This window comes from Tamandua tetradactyla, chromosome 12 (genome assembly GCF_023851605.1).
Source record: "Tamandua tetradactyla isolate mTamTet1 chromosome 12, mTamTet1.pri, whole genome shotgun sequence".
Classification (NCBI taxonomy): Eukaryota; Metazoa; Chordata; class Mammalia; order Pilosa; family Myrmecophagidae; genus Tamandua; species Tamandua tetradactyla.
Window position 1 is genome coordinate 52,959,692 of NC_135338.1, and position 20,211 is coordinate 52,979,902.

General features: G+C 37.9%; 1 protein-coding gene across 1 annotated transcript; it reads right to left on the reverse strand.

Moving 5' to 3' along the window:
- Nucleotides 1–4,272: 4,272 nt before the first annotated feature.
- Nucleotides 4,273–20,167, reverse strand: NDUFB1 (NADH:ubiquinone oxidoreductase subunit B1). Its single transcript, XM_077123388.1, has 3 exons — nucleotides 20,035–20,167; nucleotides 5,337–5,481; nucleotides 4,273–4,381 (listed from the first exon to the last, which is right to left on the reverse strand). The coding sequence occupies exons 2-3, from the start codon at nucleotides 5,474–5,476 to the stop codon at nucleotides 4,345–4,347; spliced, it is 177 nt and encodes a 58-aa protein (XP_076979503.1). The 5' UTR covers nucleotides 5,477–5,481; nucleotides 20,035–20,167; the 3' UTR covers nucleotides 4,273–4,344.
- Nucleotides 20,168–20,211: the final 44 nt, after the last annotated feature.

The following is a 20,211-nucleotide window of genomic DNA, read 5'->3' on the forward strand; positions in this document are numbered from 1 at the left end:
AATATCCCACATACACATTTCTTCAACAGTATAAAGTAAGGCATCCATGCTTGAGAATGTGAATTAACTTTTGAGAACAGGAAAGTGAAAAATAAAGGGCAATATTAGATTAACCATATACCTAGGTAAAGAAGAAATCTTTTGAGTGTATTATTTTCCATGTATTTGTGAATGTTCTGGTTTTCCCCGTTTTTGATTTCTAGCTTCATTCCACTGTGGTCAGAGAAGATACTTTGTATGTTTCATTTTAAATCTATTGAGATTTTTATTGTGACTTAATACATGGTCTATCCTATAGGATGATCATGCACATTTCAGAAGAATTTATATTGTTGATGAGTGAAGTATTTTATATATATTTGTTTGATCTACTTGCTAAGTTAGTAAGTATTCCCTCTTCTATTTCCTTATTGACCTTCTATTTAGATATTCTATCCATTATTAAAGTGGTATATTAAAGTCTCCTACCATTGGTTAAGGAGAGGGAGTGGTAAGGGGTATGGGATGTGTTTTTCTTTTTGTTTCTTTTTCTGGAGTGATGCAAATGTTCTAAAAATGATCATGGCCATAAATACGCAACTATGTAATATTGTGAGGAATTGACTGCATAATATGGTTGGACTGTGTGTGAAGATTTCTCAATAAAAACATCATCTCACACCCACCAGAATGGCCATTATCAACAAAACAGAAAATGACAAGTGCTGGAGAGGATGTGGAGAAAGAGGCACACTTATTCACTGTTGGTGGGAATGTCAAATGGTTCAACCACTGTGGAAAGCAGTTTGGCGGTTCCTCAAAAAGCTGAATATAGAATTGCCATATGACCCAGCAATACCACTGCTAGGTATCTAATCAGAGGACTTAAGGGCAAAGACACAAACGGACACTTGCACACCAATGTTTATAGCAGCATTATTTACAATTGCAAAGAGATGGAAACAGCCAAAATGTCCATGAACAGACGAGTGGCTAAACAAACTGTGGTATATACATACGATGGAATATTAAACAGCTTTAAGACAGAATAAACTTATGAAGTACGTAACAACATGGATGAACCTTGAGAACATTATGCTGAGTGAGACTAGCCAAAAACTAAAGGACAAATACTGTATGGTCTCACTGATATGAACTGACATTAGTGAATAAACTTGGAATATGTCGTTGGTAACAGAGACCATCAGGAGATAGAAATAGGGTAAGATATTGGATAATTGGAGCTGAAGGGATGCAGACTGTGCAAAAGGACTGGATACAAAAACTCGGAAATGGACAGCACAATACTACCTAACCAATATAATTATGTTAAAACACTGAATGAAACTGTATGTGAGAATGATAGAGGGAGGAGGGCTGGGGACATAAATGAAATCAGAAAGAAAGATAGATGTTAAAGATCGAGATGGTATAATCTAGGAATGCCTAGAATGTACAATAATAGTGAAATGTACAATGTACCAATTTAAAAAATGTTTTTGCATGAGGAAGAACAAAGGAATGTCATTATTGCAGGGTGCTGAAAATAGATGGTAATTAATATTTTAAAATGTCACCTTATGTGTGAGACTAAAGCAAAAAATGTTTGTTACAAAATTAAAAAAAAACATTTTTTTTAAAGCTGCAATATTGAAAATCTTGTCATTTGTAAACAGGAAAAAAAAAAGTTCTCCTACCATTAATGTAGAACCATCTCTCCCTCCCTTCAAGTCTATCAGTTTGCTTTACATATTTGGGGGTTCTCTTTTTGGTGCCTGCCATGCTTTTGTATTATACCTTTCTCCCTTGTTTACCAAGTGACCTCCCCTTCCCCCACAAGTTTTAGCTTAAGCTTTTTCCCTTGACTTCTGAAAAGGCCACTGAGGAAAAGTTATTGTATCACCACTATACCTCACACATGTCTCTATTAAAACATTCAGTACACCATACTGGATTATTACTTTATATGCTGGTTCCCCTACTAGAACCAGCTTTTGAAGGTCAGGTCCAGGGAATATATATATATATTTAACGTTACAATTTCAAAGGTCCAGGGAATCTTATTCTGTGTATCAAGGGTCAGTAAAGAGCAGTGAAAAAATGCATGATTTTTTTTGATTAATTAGCATTAAAAAAAATACTACTATAATTCAACACAGCCAGAGACTGAATTCCGGGAGACAGAATTGACAAAAATAGATGAATTTCTAGTAGACTTCCTATTATTTTCATGGACAACTTAACTTTTCTCTAATCTACTTCACTGAAATTGTATTTCAGTGAGTGTGACTGCACACAAATATTTCCATCATTTTGAATGCTGTCCCTTTTCAATTCAAACTGGCATTTTTTTACCCAAACAGTTCAGCTGAATTTCAAAGAAAGATCTGACATTAAAAATTTCTATGTCAATTTAAGTGTCCCAAGTTCCAAAAGAAATCAGTGATAACTAGGGCATGTCACTTCATTGTAATGTTATTTCTCCTAAATTCAATCTTAGTAAAATCACCAATACAATTTTGTTGCCAAGAAAAGGAGCTGAACATTAAAATACATTTTATGAAATAGACAACCAAACGATTCTTCAAGAAAATCCAATTTAGTTATCACAATACCTGGAATCAGCAATTTATTTCAATAAAACCTAAGAAATGTACCTAAATGCATTTTGTTAAAAGCCTCCATACTTAAGTGCTATAGGTTTTAGGGTATTGATGACGGCAATAAAGTGCATATGCTGGAGAAAAAAAAAGAAAACAAAGAAATATAACCAAATGTTACTTGTGTTACTATTTATCTTGGTGTCCTTTCTAAAAATTGATACCCTCCTAATTCATTAATGTTCTTTTATATAGTTAAGGCAAAGGAAAATCCTTGACATATCCTATTTCTCTAGTGTTATTTTAAAAATTCTCCAGTATCTTGTACCTCAAAAGTATCTATACCTTTTTTTAAAAATGGATTTTACAGTTTAATGCAAATATTATAGAATATCTGCAGATGCTTAAAGTGTATAATTTGATCAATCTTGACACATACTTGCCTAACAGGTGACATCTGTATGCATGGGAAGGCATCACAATCAAGATAATGAACATATTATACCCATGTTTCCTTGTGTCTTTCCTCTCCATCCCACACCTTCCTTTCCTTAGGCAGTCACTGATCTAGTTTGTTACTATAAATTATTTTACAATCTCTAACATTTTATATAAATGGAGTCAGTATATTCATGGGCAGGCTTCTCACTCAGCATAATTATTTTTTTGAAATTCATCCATGTTGTTATGTGTGTCAGTAGATCATTCCTTTTATTGCAGAACAGAATTCCATTTTATGGATTTAATACAATGTATTTGTGCATGCACCTGCTGAATATTTTTGGCTATTACAAATAAAGCCACTACAAATATTCATGTAAAAGTCTTTTGTGGATATATGCTTTCATTTCTTTTGGGTATATAACTCAGAGTGGAATGCTTGAGTCATGCAGGTTTATGTATAAATTTTTAAGAAACTGCTAAACTTTTTCCAGGTGGTAAAAATACTGGCAGCTAGTTTACATTCCTGCCCGTAGTGTATGAGAGTTCAAGTTGCTCTACATCCTTGTCAACTTTGGCAAAGTCAGTCTTTTAAATTTTATCCATTTTAATAAGTTTATGGCGGCATTTCATTGTTGTCGTAATTTCCATTTCCTTAGTCACAAAATTTTTACAATCACACAGCCCCACATTAAAAGCTATAATATATAGTTATACAGTCATTATCAAAGATCAAGGCTACTTGATTACATTTCAACAATTTCAGATACTTCCTTCTAGCTATTCTAACATACTAGAAACTAAAAAGAATTATCTACATGAATCATTAGTCATAATAATTTGTTAGAACTTAATTTCTCAGTTACACCTTCCTTTTCAGAAGTAAGGAGTGCTTCTTTTTCCCATCAGGGAGACTCTAAGACAGCCTACTGTGACGGGGGGGATGGTGCAAGCCTCCACAGCACAGGGACTTACTTACAGTTCTGTGCTGTGATCTCAGCCCTTCCACCCACTCCAGGCTGGTGCACAATGTGTGTCTAGTCACAGAAGTTCCCCGAACAGTTGTTTCAGACAATTTCTGGCTATTTAGTAGCTGCTCTAGGGGACGAACTAAATTACACACCTCCCTACACCGCCTTCTTGCCCCACCTCCCAAAAATTACTTTTTAAGTTAATGGATTTTTAATGCGCTTGTTACTTTAAATTTGAGATTACTTCAGCATAAAAAGAATCTCACTTCACAGTCTTCAAATCAAATAATGAAAGTATTTTATTTCTTCCATAACTTTAAAAATGTAAACATTCTGTAATTCAGCTGCAGACTTTACTTCCAACTAACTTCTTCATTCGGTCTCAATTCCCTGTACGGGAAGAAAAAAGGAAGGAAAGAAGAAAGGATAAATAAAACTTTTAGAAAGAGACACAAGAGAAAGTCCAAGGAATATAAATGCAATATTTTATTATCTAATATTGTTTTAAAAATTTTAAATTAGAGTCAACATAATCATTCTACTTTCTCATAATTTTAAACTTCTATGTCTTCAAATTAATTTTTCTCGATTTAGAACTGTAGTTTCTTAGTCTATCTTTATAAGAAAGCCAATTCCTTTTCATGATTTCCTTTAATGTTTTTTAGACCCTTTCCAGTTCAACTTTTTGAAGATCCCTGACTTGTGAACCACCTCTACATATTAACTGTAGGTGCAGCTCAATTCTCCTGCCTTGAGCTTCCTCCCTCCTAGCATGGACACCCACCAACAGATACCACTTTCTTGCTAACCCCAGATGCTGCCAGAGGAGACATCTTTAGAGACACACTAGGAAAAGGCAGCTGTCTGTTGCTCTTTGATTACTCAACCACTTCATCTCCTTAAAAGCTCTTGGGTTGTAATGTGAAGAATAGAGCACTAAAGTCACTATTATATATATGAAAGCAGTACAGAGGGTAGGATTTAGCAAGCTGATTTAAAACTTTATTTCTATAGTGAATGTACTCTGAACTCTAAAAAATGGGACTTCCAAAGATTTGTGAACAGACTGTTCATAAATGGAAGACTTTATATTCCACTGGTAATAATCCTAAAGTTTTAGCCAAGCATTAAACAACAAGACTAAAAAGTTGATATCGCTTGACTCTAAGTTCTCAACAAGAAAAACTTACTACTTCTGTTTATTTTATCTTTTTAACTTTTTTTATTGTATAGTATAACATATATACAAAGCAAAGACTTCTGTTTATTTTTGGCACATGCAATATCAAGAGAAATACTCCCCAAAGTTGGTCAATTGCTGGTGTTAAAAAATGCACAGACTAACCTTTTAAATAACATGCTCTTGTTCCGGAAGGCAGTTAACTTTTCATCATTCTTTCTGTCTAAATAACATCCGAAGACAAATCCCATAGGGACAAGTATATGAACCCAGTGGTCCCGTACAATCTGAAGAAAATTCACCATAATTGCTAAAAAATTAAATTAAAATAAACCAAAACATGTAAAACAGAAAAATAAAAAGATTATCAGAAATAAAAGTCCCTTTGAAAAAAAATTTCATCTGAAACAAGATAGCACAGAATGTATGAGATAAATGTCAAAAGCATAAGCCTCTTGAAATTTGCTTGACAATGGAATGTAGTATGATACGTAGTATCTCCTTGATAAAGATTCCATAAGCAGTGCTTAGTATAAAAATTACACGGCATTAATGTCAACTTAAAATTTATTTCCAACTTCACCAGTAATCTCATGATTTAGCACACAGAAATGAAGAAAAGTAGAAGAAAATTCAGCCAGCAGAAATGGATTACTTCTATCCTCCTAGTATTTAGAATTTTTACACATGTAAAATATTTTTAGACCTTGTCAGTAGCTAAAACAAATACAATAGCACATTTAGGCAGAAAAAGAATTCTTTAGGTAAAGCTGTGATTTACTGAAATCTAATTTTTGAAAGGAAATGAAAAGATAATATTCAATGTCACAGGAGATCTGACTATCTGTTAAGTAACTCTATAAAGATAAGGGGAAAAGGGAACTAACTTTTACAGAATACCTACAAGGTACCAAGGCCATTTTATATATATATATATATATCTGTATCTCTGTGTTATATAATGTGAAATAACAATTATTATTCCCATTTTGTAGATAAGAAAAATGGGATTCAGATAGGTCAAACCCAGATGGCTTTTAAGTACAGAGCTGGAATTCAAATTCAGGTCTGCTCCAAATCTGGCTCTGTCTATATCGCATTCTAAGAGACCCCCTTGGTGAACTGTTATTTGTGGATTTAAGAGTTTTTAAGTGTGTTTCCAAAAGGCAGAGGATGAGAAGGAATAGCTACTAGTCAGTATGTGGACGATAAATTTGCACTAATTCAATAAAAACCTTGTTTATACAAAAAATGAGCAAGTCATATACAATGGCTGAAAAGACATAGACAACTGCTTGGAAAGAGAAGTACTAATTAATATAAAAAAAAGTGGTTAGACTGACAACTTTTGGAAAGATGGTGAAATAGAATAGCTCAAGATTAGCCCTGCTCCATGGAAAAGTTAGAGAAGCACGAGAGGGCGATGGAGGTGGCAATTCAGGAGTGCAGCTGACCTAGGAGAGCCTTCTGCACCACATGCGGCCGCTGGTTGCAGAATACAAGGAACTGAAAGGCAGAAAACTAGAGCCTGGCGTGGAGGTACAGAGCCCACAGGAGTGCAAGGGTGGGAGCCTGGGACTAGGAAGTAAGCCAGGCTGCATTCCTTGGGCGCGCTACCCTCACCAGCATAGCCCCATGACCAGCAACTCACACCACACCCCACCTACCCAAACACCGTCACCAGCTCCCATTCCCCAGGCTCCAGGAGGCCCCACCACACCAGCCCCCAGGGTACATACCTGCCCACACCCCCACTCCAAGTGCAGCCCAAATCACCTCTTCTATATCCCTCCCAAGCACTACTTCCCCCTCCCTGTTCCCTGCAGGCTGTTGCCAGTACATAAAGGCTGCAGGCACTAACCTCCATACCTAGGGTATACCTATCCCCCTTCTCTCCCCTGCTGATAGTGTTGCACACCCTCACTCTGCCCTGCTTGAGCTCTGTGCATCCATTCATGGCACTTCCAAGACCATGCATGCGCACGGGCCCCCAATCATGTCATTCAGCTCTGGGAACTGCACTTTACAGCAGTTCTAGAACCGTGCATGCGCATAGCCTTCAGCCACACTTCCCAGCTCTGAGAAAGTGCTGACCTGTACCGCTGGGTCCCATCTGCCCTCAATCCACAAAGGCACAAAGCTGACCTTCTGCCACAGTTCTATGCATGTGCACAAAGGGCCCCATGCCTTAGATCAGTGCACAGCACAGTTACAACCCCCAGACTGGTGCACTTGCACATTTACATCCTTCCTGGCCTCAGGGCACCCACATTCACAAGCATCAGCATAACATCCGCAACCTGCTCCTATACCTGCCCTGAAACAAATCACCGTACTAAGTGCCACACCTCGAGCCTTGCTCCATGCTGTACAACCATCCCACAAACACAAGGCTTTAGACTACTGAGAGAAATCAACTCCCAAAGTAAATTTCCAGATATTTACATGCCACGAAGACAGCAGAAGATCACTAAGCATATCACAATGCAGACAGATAAAGCCCTGCCTAATGACCAAATTAAAACACCAGAGGAGACAAAGACGTTGGGACAACTAATCAAAGATGTTAATACAACTCTATTTAATAAAATAAGTGGGATAGCAAAGGACATAAAGGAAATCAAGAAGACGGTAGAAGAGCATTAAGAGCAATTTGAAAGAATAAACAGAAAAACAGCAGATATCACAGAGATTAAAGACTCTGTTGACCAAATAAAAAACATACTAGAGGCACACAACACCAGATTTGAAGAGACAGAAGAATAAGTGATATAGAAGACAGGATAATTGATTTCAAAGACTCAAAACAGCAAATGGCAATAAAGATAGAAAAAATTGAATAGGAACTCAGGGAAATGATAGACAAAACAAAGCGCACAAATATAAGAATCACTGGTATTCCAGAGGGAGAAGAGAGGAGTAAAGGGCCAGAAAGAGTAGTTCAGGATATAATGGGGGAAAACTTCCCTACCCTCATAAGGGACATAGTAATACAAGTCATAGAAGCTCAACAAACTCTAACAGAATAAATCTAAATAGGCCTTCCCCAAAGCATATAATAATCAATCTATCAAATGTTGAAGAGAAGAAGAAAATCCTGAAAGCAGCAAGAGAAAAACAACTGACTACATACAAGGGAAACCAAATAAGAATGACTTCAGACTACTCAACTAGCACCCTGGAGTTGAGAAGGCAATGGTATGATACGTTCAAGATCCTGAAAGAGAGAGACTTCCAGCCAAGAATTCTGTACCCAGTCAAACAGTCCTTCAAAATTGAGGGCCAGATTAAAGTTTTCACAGAGAAAGAAGTCCTGAAGGAATATGTCAATAAGAGACCGGCCCTACAAGAAATACTAAAAGGAGTTCTGCTGGCTGAAAAAACAAGACAGGAGAGGGAGGCCTGGAGGTGGGCATAGAATTGAAGAGTATCACTAAGGGTAATTTAAATACAAAGAGAAAGAGGGAAAAGAATATATAGATCTGACAAATAAAATTAAAAGATAAGATGGTGGAATCAAGAAACGCATTTTCAGTAATAACTTTGAATGTTAACGGACTAAACTTACCAATTAAAAGATACAGATTGGCAGAATGGATTAAGAAACATAATCCAGCTATATGTTAATTTCAAGAGACTCATATTAGATACAAGGATACAAACAGATTGAAAGTGAAAGGATGGAAAAAGATGTTCCATGCTAGTTGTAACCAAAACAAAGCAGGAGTAGCTATACTAATATCAGACAACAGACTTTAAACGTAAAGACATCATAAGAGACAAAGAAGGACACTATATACTAACTAAAGGGTCAATGCACCAAGAAGATATAACAATCACAAATGTTTATGCTCCCACTCAAGGAACTCCAAAGTACATGAGACAGACACTGGCAAAACTGAAGGGAGCAACAGATGTTTCAACAATAATAACAGGAAACTTCAATACACCACTCTCCTCTATGGATAGAACAACCAGACAGAAGACCAACAAGGAAACAGAGAAGTTAAATAACTTGATAAATGAATTAGACCAAACAGACATACAAAGGTCACTGCACCCCAAAGGACCAGATAGACATTCTTCTCTAGTGCTCATGGAACATTCTCCAGGATAGAGCATATGCTGGGGCACAAAACAGGTCTTTCTAAATTTAAAAACACTGAAAATTTTCAAAGCACTTTCTCTGGTCACAATGGGATGAAGCTGGATTGCAATAACCATTAATGAACAAGAACATTCACAAATATATGGAGATTAAATAACACACTCTTAAACAACAGTGGGTCAAAGAAGAAATTGCAAGAGAAATCACTAGCTACCTGGAGAGGAATGAAAATGAGAATACAACTTATCAGAACTTACGGGATGCAGCAAAGGCTGTGCTGAGAGGGGAATTTATTGCCTTAAATGCCTAAATTAAAAAACAAGAAAGAGCAAAAATTGAGGATTTCACAGCACAGCTGGAGGAATTTGAGAAAGTACAGCAAACTAACCCCAAAGCAGATAAGAGAAGAGAAATAACAAAGATTAAAGCCAAGATAAATGAATGGAAGAACAAAAGAACAACAGAAAGAATCAATAAAACCAAAAGTTGGTTCTTTGAGAAAATCAATAAAATTGATGGACCACTAGCAAGACTGACAAAGAAAAAGAGAGAGAGGATACAAATAAACAAAATCAGAAATGAGAAGGGGTGCACTACCACAGACCCTGGAAAAATAAAAGAAATCATAAGAGGATACTATGAACAACTATATGCCAACAAACTAGACAACTTAGATGAAATGGACAAATTCGTGGAGACACATAAACGAGCTACACTGACTCAGGAAGAAATAGAAGATCTCCACAAACCAATCACAACTAAAGAGATTCAAACAGTCATCAAAATCTCCCTACAAAGAAAAGCCCAGGGGCAGATGGCTTCATGGGGGAATTATATCAAACATTCCAAAAAGAACTAACACCAATCCCGCTCAAACTTTTCCAAAAAAATCAAGGAAAAAGAAACTCTACCTAACTCATTTATGAAGCTAATATCATTTTAATACCACAGTAAAGATGCTATAAGAAAGGAAAACTACAGGCCAATCTCCCTAATGAACATAGATGCAAAAATTTTCAATAAAATATTAGCAAATTAAATCCAACAGCACATTAAAAGAATTATACACCATAACCAAGGGGGCTTTATACCAGGAACACAAGGATGGTTTTCAACACAAGAAAATCAATTCATGTAATACAGAACATTAACAAATCGAAAGGGAAAAACCACATGATCATCTTGACTGATGCTGAAAATGTATTCTACAAAATTCAGCATCCTTTTCTCCAAAAGATAGGAATCAAAGGTTAATACCTCAATATGATAAAGGGAATATATGAAAAACTGATAGCCAGCATCTTACTCAATGGAGAAAACTGAAAGCCTTCCCCCTAAGATCAGGTACAAGACAAGGATGCCCACCATCACCACTATTATTCAACATTGTGCTAGAAGTTCTAGCTAGAGCAATCAGGCAGGAAAAAGAAATAAAAGGCCTCCAAATTGGAAAGGAAGAAGTAAAACGCTCATTATTTGCAGATGCTATGATACCATACTTGGAAGATCCTGAGAAATTTACAGCAAAGATACTCGAGCTAATAAACAAATTCAGCAAGGTGGTGGGATATAATATTAATGTGCAAAAATCAGCAACATCTCTATACACAAGCAATGACCTAGCTGAGGAGTCAGTTAAGGAAAAAATTCCATTCAAAATAGCAACTAAAACAATCAAATACTTAAAAATGAACTTAATTAGGGACATAAAGGACTTGTACACAGAAAACTACATAACATTGTTAAAAGAAATCAAAGGAGATCTAAATAGGTGGAAAGACATTTCCTGCTCATGGATAGGAACGCTAAATATACTTAAGATGTCAATTCCCCCCAAACTGATCTACAGATTCAACACAGTACCAATCAAAATTCCAACAACAAACTTTGAAGATTTGGAAAAGCTAACTACCAAATTCAACTGGAAGGGAAAGAGACCCTGAATAGCTAAAAGCATCCTAATAAAGAAGAACGAAGTGGGAGGATTAACACTCCCTGACTTTAAAACCTATTATAAAGCCTCAGTGGTCAAAACAGCAGGTACTGGCACAAAGGTAGAAGCACCAATGAATGGAACTGAATCAAGAGTGCAGAAATAGACCACCAAATCTATGGTCAACTGATTTTTGACAGGCCCCCAAATCCTTTGAATTGGGACAAAACAGTCTTTTCAAAAATTGGGCATGGAAGAACCAATATCAATAGCCAAGAGAATGAAAGATGACCCCTATCTTACACCCTACACAAAAATTAACTCAAAGTGGATGAAACACCTAAGTAGAAGAACTGGCACCATAAAGCTTCTAGAAGAAAATGTGGGGAAATAGCTTCAAGACCTAGTAAGAGGAGGTAGCTTCCTAAACTTTACACTCAAAGCACAGGCAACAAAAGAAAAAACAGACAAACTCCTCAAAATCAAATGCTTCTGCACTTCAAAAGATTTTGTCAAAAAAGGTGAAGAGGCAGCCAACTCAGCAGGAGAAAATATTTGGAAATCACATATCAGACAAAGGTTTGATTTACTGTATATACAAAGAAATCATACAACTCAACAATAAAAGAACAACCAACCCAATTATAAAATGGGCTAAAGATATGAATAGGCATTTTTTGAAGAGCAAATACAGATGACTCAAAAGCACATGAAGAGATGCTCATTTTCACTGGCTATAAGGGAAATGCGGATCAAGACTACAATGACAAACCACCTCACACCTTTAAGAATGGCTATTATTAAACAAAAGGAAACTATAAATGTTGGAGAGATGTGGAGAAACTGGGGCACTTATGCACTGCTGGTGGGAATATATAATGGTGAGGTTACTATGGATGACTGGTGATTCCTTAGGAAATTAAATATGGAGTTGCCCTATGACCCAGCAATAGCAATAGTTGGTATATACCCAGAAGAGCTGAAAGCAATGACAGAAACAGACATTTGCACACCGATATTCACAGCAGCATTATTCACAATCTCCAAAAGATGGAAACAAACCAAATGCCCATCAACAGACGAGTGGATCAACAAAATGTGGTATATACATACAATGGACTTTTATGCAGCAGTAAGACAAAATGACATTCTGAAGCACATAACAAGATGGATGAGCCTTGAGGACATAATGCTGAGCGAAATTAGCCTGACACAAAAGGATAGATACTGTATGATTCCATTTTTATGACCAGCATAAAGGTATAGTCAGAGGCTTATAATACAGAATATAAGGGACTTAGAGATACATAGAAGCTAGAGTTGGGTTGTTCTAGTCTGCTAGCTGCCGGAATGCAATATACCCAAAACAGAATGGCTTTTAAAAAGGAAAATTTAATAAGTTGCTAGCTTACGGTTCTAAGGCCGAGAAAGTGTCCCAATTAAAACAAGTCTATAGAAATGTTGAATCTAAGGCATTCAGAGAAAGATACCTTGGTTCAAGAAGGCCGATGAATTTCAGGGTTTCTCTCTTAAGTGAGAAGGCACATAGTGAACACAGTCATGGTTTCTCTCTCAGCTGGAAGGGCACATGGTGAGCACAGTGTCATCTGCTAGCTTTCTCTCCTGGCTTCCAGTTTCATGAAGCTCTCTGGGAGGTGTTTTCCTTCTTCATCTCCAAAGGTGCTGGTTTGTGGACGCTCTGCTTCATGGTGCTGCAACATTCTCTGCTCTGTCTGAATCTCTTATTTTCCAAAATGTTCCCGCTTTTATAGGACTTCAGAAACTAATCAAGACCACCCAAATGGGTGGAGACATGTTGTCACCTAATCCAGTTTAACAACCACTCTTGATCAAATCACATCTCCAGGGGGATGATCTGATTAGTTTCAAACATACAGTATTGAATAGGGATTATTCTACGTTTATGAAATGGGATTTTGATTAAAACATGGCTTTTCTAGGGTACACAAATCCTTTCAAACCAGCACATGTGTGAACTGTTAGACAATGAGGTTGAATAGATAGGAGGGAATAGGTAGGAGCGAAGGTGGTTCTCTAGTGGGTCTATAAGTAATATTACCATATTGAAGACAAACACGATTGAAAGGGGATGTATAGACCGACGTGCCCCACTGACTCACACTAGAAATATGAATTAGTTCTCTCAAGAATTACTTCAAAGACATGATTCTTGCATAAGGAGTATTTAAGTCCAGGGTACAGGGGGAAAACGGTTTTTGCATGCTATGAGCTACGTTCAAAAGGCAACCATCAGCACTACCACAGCAACAGCAGAGGTAAATAATGGGGTGAGGGAAAAGAGTTAAGAGGTTTAGATTTCCTATTCGGCAAGGGTGTGTTCATTGGTTTTCTTTCTCTTGGGAACAATGAAATTATCTAAAATTGAGAATGTTGATGGACTGTGTACTTTGGACCTTCTACATGATGCCCGATGAATGCAGGTGGCTGATGGGTGAACTGATGGAGAAGTAGATTGGTGAACGATGGTGTATACTTATGAACAAAGGTTGTGCTGCTACAAAAAGGAACGAGGTCGTGAGGCATGCAATGACATGAATGAACATGTGGGACATTTGGTGAGACAAATGAAACCAGAAACAAAAGAACAACAAGAGTATGGTCATCTTTAGAAAATGCTTATAAAAAAACAGGTGCTTAGATTATAAGCTTTTAGAGCAGACACATTAAGTCCAGAGTAGTAATTATTATTTCTGGAGTTTGAGAGGCTGTTTTATATATATAACCTGATATTTAGATATAAGAATTGTGCCCGTTTGAAAGGAAGTATGCCCCCTAGAAAAGCCATGTTTTAATCAAAATATCATTTCATAAAGGTAGAATAATCTCTATTCAATACTGTATGTTTGAAACTGTAATCAGATCATCTCCCTGGATGATGTGATTTAGTCAAGAGTGGTTGTTAAACTGGATTAGTGGATGACATGACTCCACCCATTTGGGTGGGTCTTGATTGGTTTATCGGAGTCCTATAAAAGAGGAAATATTTTGGAGAATGAGAGATTCAGAGAGAGCAACACTACGAAGCAGAGAGTCCACCAGCCAGCGACCTTTGGGGATGAAGAAGGAAAACGCCTCCCAGGGAGCTTCATGAAACCGGAAGCCAGGAGAGGAAGCTAGCAAATGACGCAGTATTCACCATGTGCCCTTCCAGCCGAGAGAGAAGCCCTGACTGTGTTCGCCATGTGCCTTTTCACTTGAGAGAGAAACCCTGAACTTTATCGGCCTTCTTGAACCAAGGTATCTTTCTCTGGATGCCTTTGATTGGACATTTCTATAGACTTGTTTTAATTGGGACATTTTCTCGGCCTTAGAACTGTAAACTAGCAACTCATTAAATTCCCCTTGTTAAAAGCCATTCCGTTTCTGGCATATTGTATTCCAGCAGCTAGCAAACTAGAACAAGAATGAAGCCAAACAGGTTGGGGTTAAAGCAATTCAGAACACAGGGATAAGGAAGACAGTGTCTATATTTTAGAACCACACATACTCTTGGAGACCAAAGGAAGAAAGGTTTATTTGATCTGGAACTGAAATTTTCTGTAGTGCACAATCTAATTCACCCTATCTGTATAGCTCATTTGAACAACTGAAACACAGGGAGCACAGAAGAAAGAGGTCCTTTAATCCTGCATAGATTACTGTAATGCTTGGAAACATCCTAGAGTATATTAAGCAGATAATTGAAGAGATTGGCAAAGTCCCCTTAGGGAGGGGAGAAAGAATCTGTAAACCTTAACATCAGGGAATCCCCTGATATTGTGTCAAACTTTAGGGATACCCAAATCTATAGGCCATGCCCTCGATCATGAGGCTTACTCTTGTGAAGCTTATGTAGGTACTGGAGAAGTTTAGACTACCTATAGGCATGCCTAAGAGTTACTTCTGGAGGATCTCTTTTGTTGCTCAGATATGAACTCAGTCTCTCTAAGCCCAACTCTGCAAGTGAAATCATTGTCCCTACTACATGGGACAAAACATCCTGGGGCGAAAATCTCCCTGGCGACGTGAGAGAGAACTCCCAGGGATGAATCCAGACCTGGATCTGTGGGATCAACAATTTCATCTTGACTAAAAGGGGGAAAAGAAGTGTAACTAATAAAGTATCAGTGGCAGAGAGAGTTCAAATAGATCCAAGAGGCTACTCTGGGGGTTGCTCTACACAAGCTTCAGGTAGGCCTTGCTACCTATCATAACTTCCCAACCCCCAACCAGGACCATTCCAGTCAATCCTAGAACATGTAGGGCAATATATAAGATTCCACTAGGGTTCCAGGCACTAGAGTAACTTTCCAGAAACCTACAACCTCCAGATGGGTCCCTGGTCCAGATAAGTCCTGAAATTTAGACCAGCCTCTCCAGAACATCAGATAGTTCCATCTCCCTACTCCGCTTTAGTGACAGACCCTTTCAATACCAAATATTTAGAATTGCCATAGTCCAAGCACCCCTAAAGAGAGATATGGAAAGATCAACGGTGATGGTGGAGTTATAGAGAAGATGGGATTTAACAAATGAATATGAATGCTGAATCATTAAATTGATATTTCTTTTAGTCTCCAGTATTTTATGACAGCTAGAAGTAAAAACCTAAAATTGTGGAACTGTAACCCATGTCAAAATCTGAAATATATTCTACAACTAATTGTGGTGCTGTGCTTTGAAATTTATAACTTTTTTGTATATGTTATTTTTCACAGGAAAAAAGGAAAAAAGTCGATTGTGATGATAAAAAAATATTTAAGCCTTCTATATTCTGGAGCAGCTAGAAGGAAAAATATGATCATACGGTAGCCCATGAAAAACTCTGGGATCTGTCCTGTAACCACTTGCTGAAGTGTGCTTTGAAAACTGTTGCTTTTTTATTTCTTTGTTTTGTACATATGTTATATTTACAATAAAAAAGTTAAAAGAAAAAAAAAGATTCAGTAGTGAGCCCTACTTATTCAGTCAGTAAAGAGGAAATTTTTCCACGTATGCCAATATTTTTGCAGTATAGATATTTATATCATCAAATCTGTGTAGATATAATCTAAATTTTATTAACTCTAATGTGTCAATGCAATTACCTTAATTTAGAATTTGGAATCTCTGCTTTATATATTAGGTAGGCTCTTTATTACTATCTCTTGAATTGAAAACACATTCCCATATAGGGTCAAGTAACCGTTGTGTAGTAAGGTACTTAAAAATGGAAAGGACACACAGCCTAGTTGTGCTGGTTTGAAAGGATATATGCCCCTTAAGAAAAGCCATGTTTTAATATAAATCCCATTTCATAAAGGTAGAATAATCTCTATTCAATACTGTATGTTTGAAACTGTAATGAGATCATCTCCCTGGTTGATGTGATTTAGTCAAGAATGGTTGTTAAACTGGATTAAGGGATGACATGTCTCCACCCATTTGAGTGGGTCTTGATTAGTTTCTGAAGTCCTATAAAAGAGGAAACATTTTGGAGAAACAGATTCAGAGAAATTCAGAGAGAGCAGAGAATGCTGCAGCACCACCAAGCAGAGTCCACCAGCCAGCGACCCTTCGAGATGAAGAAGGACAACACCTCCCGGGGAGGTTCATGAAACAGGAAGCCAGGAGACAAAGCTAGCAGATGATGCTGCATTCGCCATGTGCCCTTTCAGCCAAGAGAGAAGCCCTGACTGTGTTCGCCATGTGCTGTCTCACTTGAGAGAGAAACCCTGAACTTCACTGGCCTTCTTGAACCAAGGTATCTTTCCCTGGATGCCCTTGATTGGACATTTCTATAGACTTGTTTTAATTGGGACATTTTCTCGGCCTTAGAATTGTAAACTAGCAACTTATTAAATTCCCCTTTTTAAAAGCCATTGTTTCTGGTATATTGCATTCCAGCAGCTAGCAAACTAGAACACTAGTTTTACCACAATCTTTAGAATCTGGAAATTTGGGACAGATGTATTTCCATTCCATTTTAACAATATTCCTTCTATTATACTACCTTGAATTTTGCATGTGTGAATATACTAAGATAAGTTGCAATAAAAAAGACTTGATTGAGCAAAAACAAACAAAAAAATGGTTAGGACTCAGTGTGCTGGGGAATATAGCTGAAATTCCTGCCTCTCTCTTCTAAAAGAGTGGTTTTTAAATAATTTTTTTTTTTTTTACATGGGCAGGCACTGGGAATCAAACCCGGGTCCTCTGGCATGGCAGGCAAGCATTCTTGCCTGCTGAGCTACCGTGGCCCGCCCTCTAAATAATTTTAATTCTTTCGTTTCTTAAACTTCAATCAAACACTCTTTATATACCAGGCCATGAAGTTAAAAGTCACACAATCACTATATATTATACGAAGTGTATTTCTAATTATTTCCTGGATGACTGAAGCAAATAGTTCTTCGACAATATCTATGCTATCTTATTTCCCACAAGATGGTGGTTCTTTCAGCTTTGTGCCTTTGTTAAGTAGCATTATTTACATTTAGATCTTTAAGTACTTTTTGTGACTACTGACCAAGTGCCTACCAATTGCTTACTGTCTCAGACACTTACATGCTTTATGAATTCTGAGACAGTCAAATATGGGGATAACATGTACCACCTTAATCAAGTAATATAAAGTAACTTTGAAAGTGATAAACTGCAAATTACTAAAAAATAGTATAGGCCTTTACAGAGGCTGAGTAGCCATCTATTCTGTTTCATCTGTATCAGGCTCTTCAACTTTCTTAGGAGATGTCTGTTCCACCTTATGTCTGGCTGACAACCAACCACAAAAACATACTTGCTGACCCCAAGCCCAAGACTGTTTCAAATAATCCCATGGCCACCTGTGGGCTATGAGCCATTAGCGTTGGCATTCTTCCAACAAGGCCAGCGCTAAGGAGTTGGTTTTGTCTAACCCTACCCTGAACAGAAGAGATTAGAGACACTTCTGCATATAGGCTCTTATAAAAAGCAAAGGTAGAATCAGAATCCAAACCTGGTCTCAACCAACACCAAGAAGCATAATTCCACCCCTAAGAAATAAATGACAACTCTTAGTCCCACAGGCATTTCACACTATCATTGTACAATCCATCATTTAGTGGACTTTGGAAGCAGTGGTACAACTTACACTGTATTTTTACTGACAGTGGGTGACCTGGGAGGACAAAGATTTATGGATATAAGAAGTGCGGTAGAATGATTTCCGAGAATGGACAGAAGGATAGAAGGGCTCTCAGGCTCTTGGGGATAAGTCATTGGCCCCAAAACATAGGTGAGTTTTATCTGATAAGAAAGGGCAGTGAGGACTAGGGTCAGGCTTCAGTCAAATGAGCCTAAGTTTTGGATGAAAGAAGAGTGTGCAGGAGGCACTTAAGGAAGGAGTAAAGACCAGTTGCTCTAGACATGGGTGTCCACAAGAGAGATGTACATGCACTTTTACTAATTTGCAACCTGCCATTCTGTCACATATCTACATTAAGATATAACGTCAGACACAGGCCTATGTAACTCCTTTTATTTATCCTTAAAGATGCTATTAAGGCCAATGTACAATACATTAATGTCTTCTTTACATGAGGACCCTCAAGAAAGATTGTGCTTTCACTTCAGAAATGGGAGAACAGGTTTTTACCTTATGGACTCTAGGAATCATGTTAACTGATCAAGATCGGAAATGTTTCTGCTGTCCTCTAACAACAGCTGAGTTTTTTATAGCACCCTCTTATCCAGCACCCTATTGCTTTTCATAAACATCCATTAATTTAATCCTCACAACACTATGTATGTGTTAACCAATATAACATCCCCAATGCATTTTTTTTTTCAGATGCGGAAATCCAGGGATAATTATGATAAAGTCATTTGTCCAGTTTCAAAGATATGGTAAACGGAAGAGATAGCATTAGTAACCAGGCAGTCTGGCTCTCTGGTCCGAGCAATTTTCTTGTGCTTTACTGCCTCTCATAGTAAGTCCATAGTAAACATTTATATTAACCTCACTATTGGCTTTATATTTTTTCCCCTAATATTACTTATTCTTCAACCCAATTTATTCCAGTTAGGTCCTAAAACGATTCTTTATATCTGCTATTATTTTTGTAAGTCACTCCGAGTTCACGTTTGAAAGATATAATTATATTTAAATACTTAAAAAAATTCTTTCTAATTGGTCTCCATGGCTCTTTATATGCACTGTCCCAAAAATGCCGATTTAACCTATAAAGAAACAATGCTGGATGCACGAAGGATCAAACTCCTTGAGGTATACACATCCTAAAAACCATGCACAAATAAAATATTGTATTGTTTTGTCTTGTTTTTAAGCAAAAGAGTACATATCTTGCGGAACGGTCGGCGCAGGAGGGCTTGAGATTTAGAAGAATGAAGTTAGCTTCCAATCCTAACTAATGAGGACACGGAATGCTGAATCTTGGACGAATCTGAAATGCTCGCGGATAAGCAGCCCCATGCATCCCTTCCTGAGTCTCGGTTTCCTCCCAGTCCGGTGAGGGGCAGTCACCGGGTATCTCGAAAGACTTTTTGCAATTATGGCAGCCTCAGATACCTTTTCCTGACAGTTCCAGGAGGGAAAGGTGAACCCAGTAGTCCACCAGAAGAAAACGCTAGTTCCCTCTCCTCTTTCCCGGCTCCCACGCTCGAAGGCCTCTGGAAGTTCGGCCGCTTCAGCCCCGGGGCGATCTATCACCAGATCCATCACCGCCGAGGGCTTTTATAGAGATGAACCCCGTACCCCACCTCCACACCCGCCTGCACAACTTGACCCGGCGGGCCTCAGCGCCCTGAACCCCAGAACTCACCAGCCGCCGCGGAGCCAACCACGACCCCACGACCAAGGACAGCTGTGAGCTCAGCCACCGGCGCCGACGGAAGCTGCGGCCTCGGGACTCGTCAGGAAGAGAGGGGTGACGCCGGGAAGTCGTACGTCTTTCTTTTAATATGTGAATCTTCTCGTTCTTGTTTTAGCTCGAAAACGA

Coding starts and splice junctions, on each gene's coding strand:
- NDUFB1 (XM_077123388.1), bottom strand. CDS start 5,476: ATGGTGAATTTTCTTCAGATTGTACGGGACCACTGGGTTCATATACTT. Junction 4,382..5,336: donor AAGAGCATGTTATTTAAAAG/GTTAGTCTGTGC, acceptor CTTCCCGTACAG/GGAATTGAGACCGAATGAAG.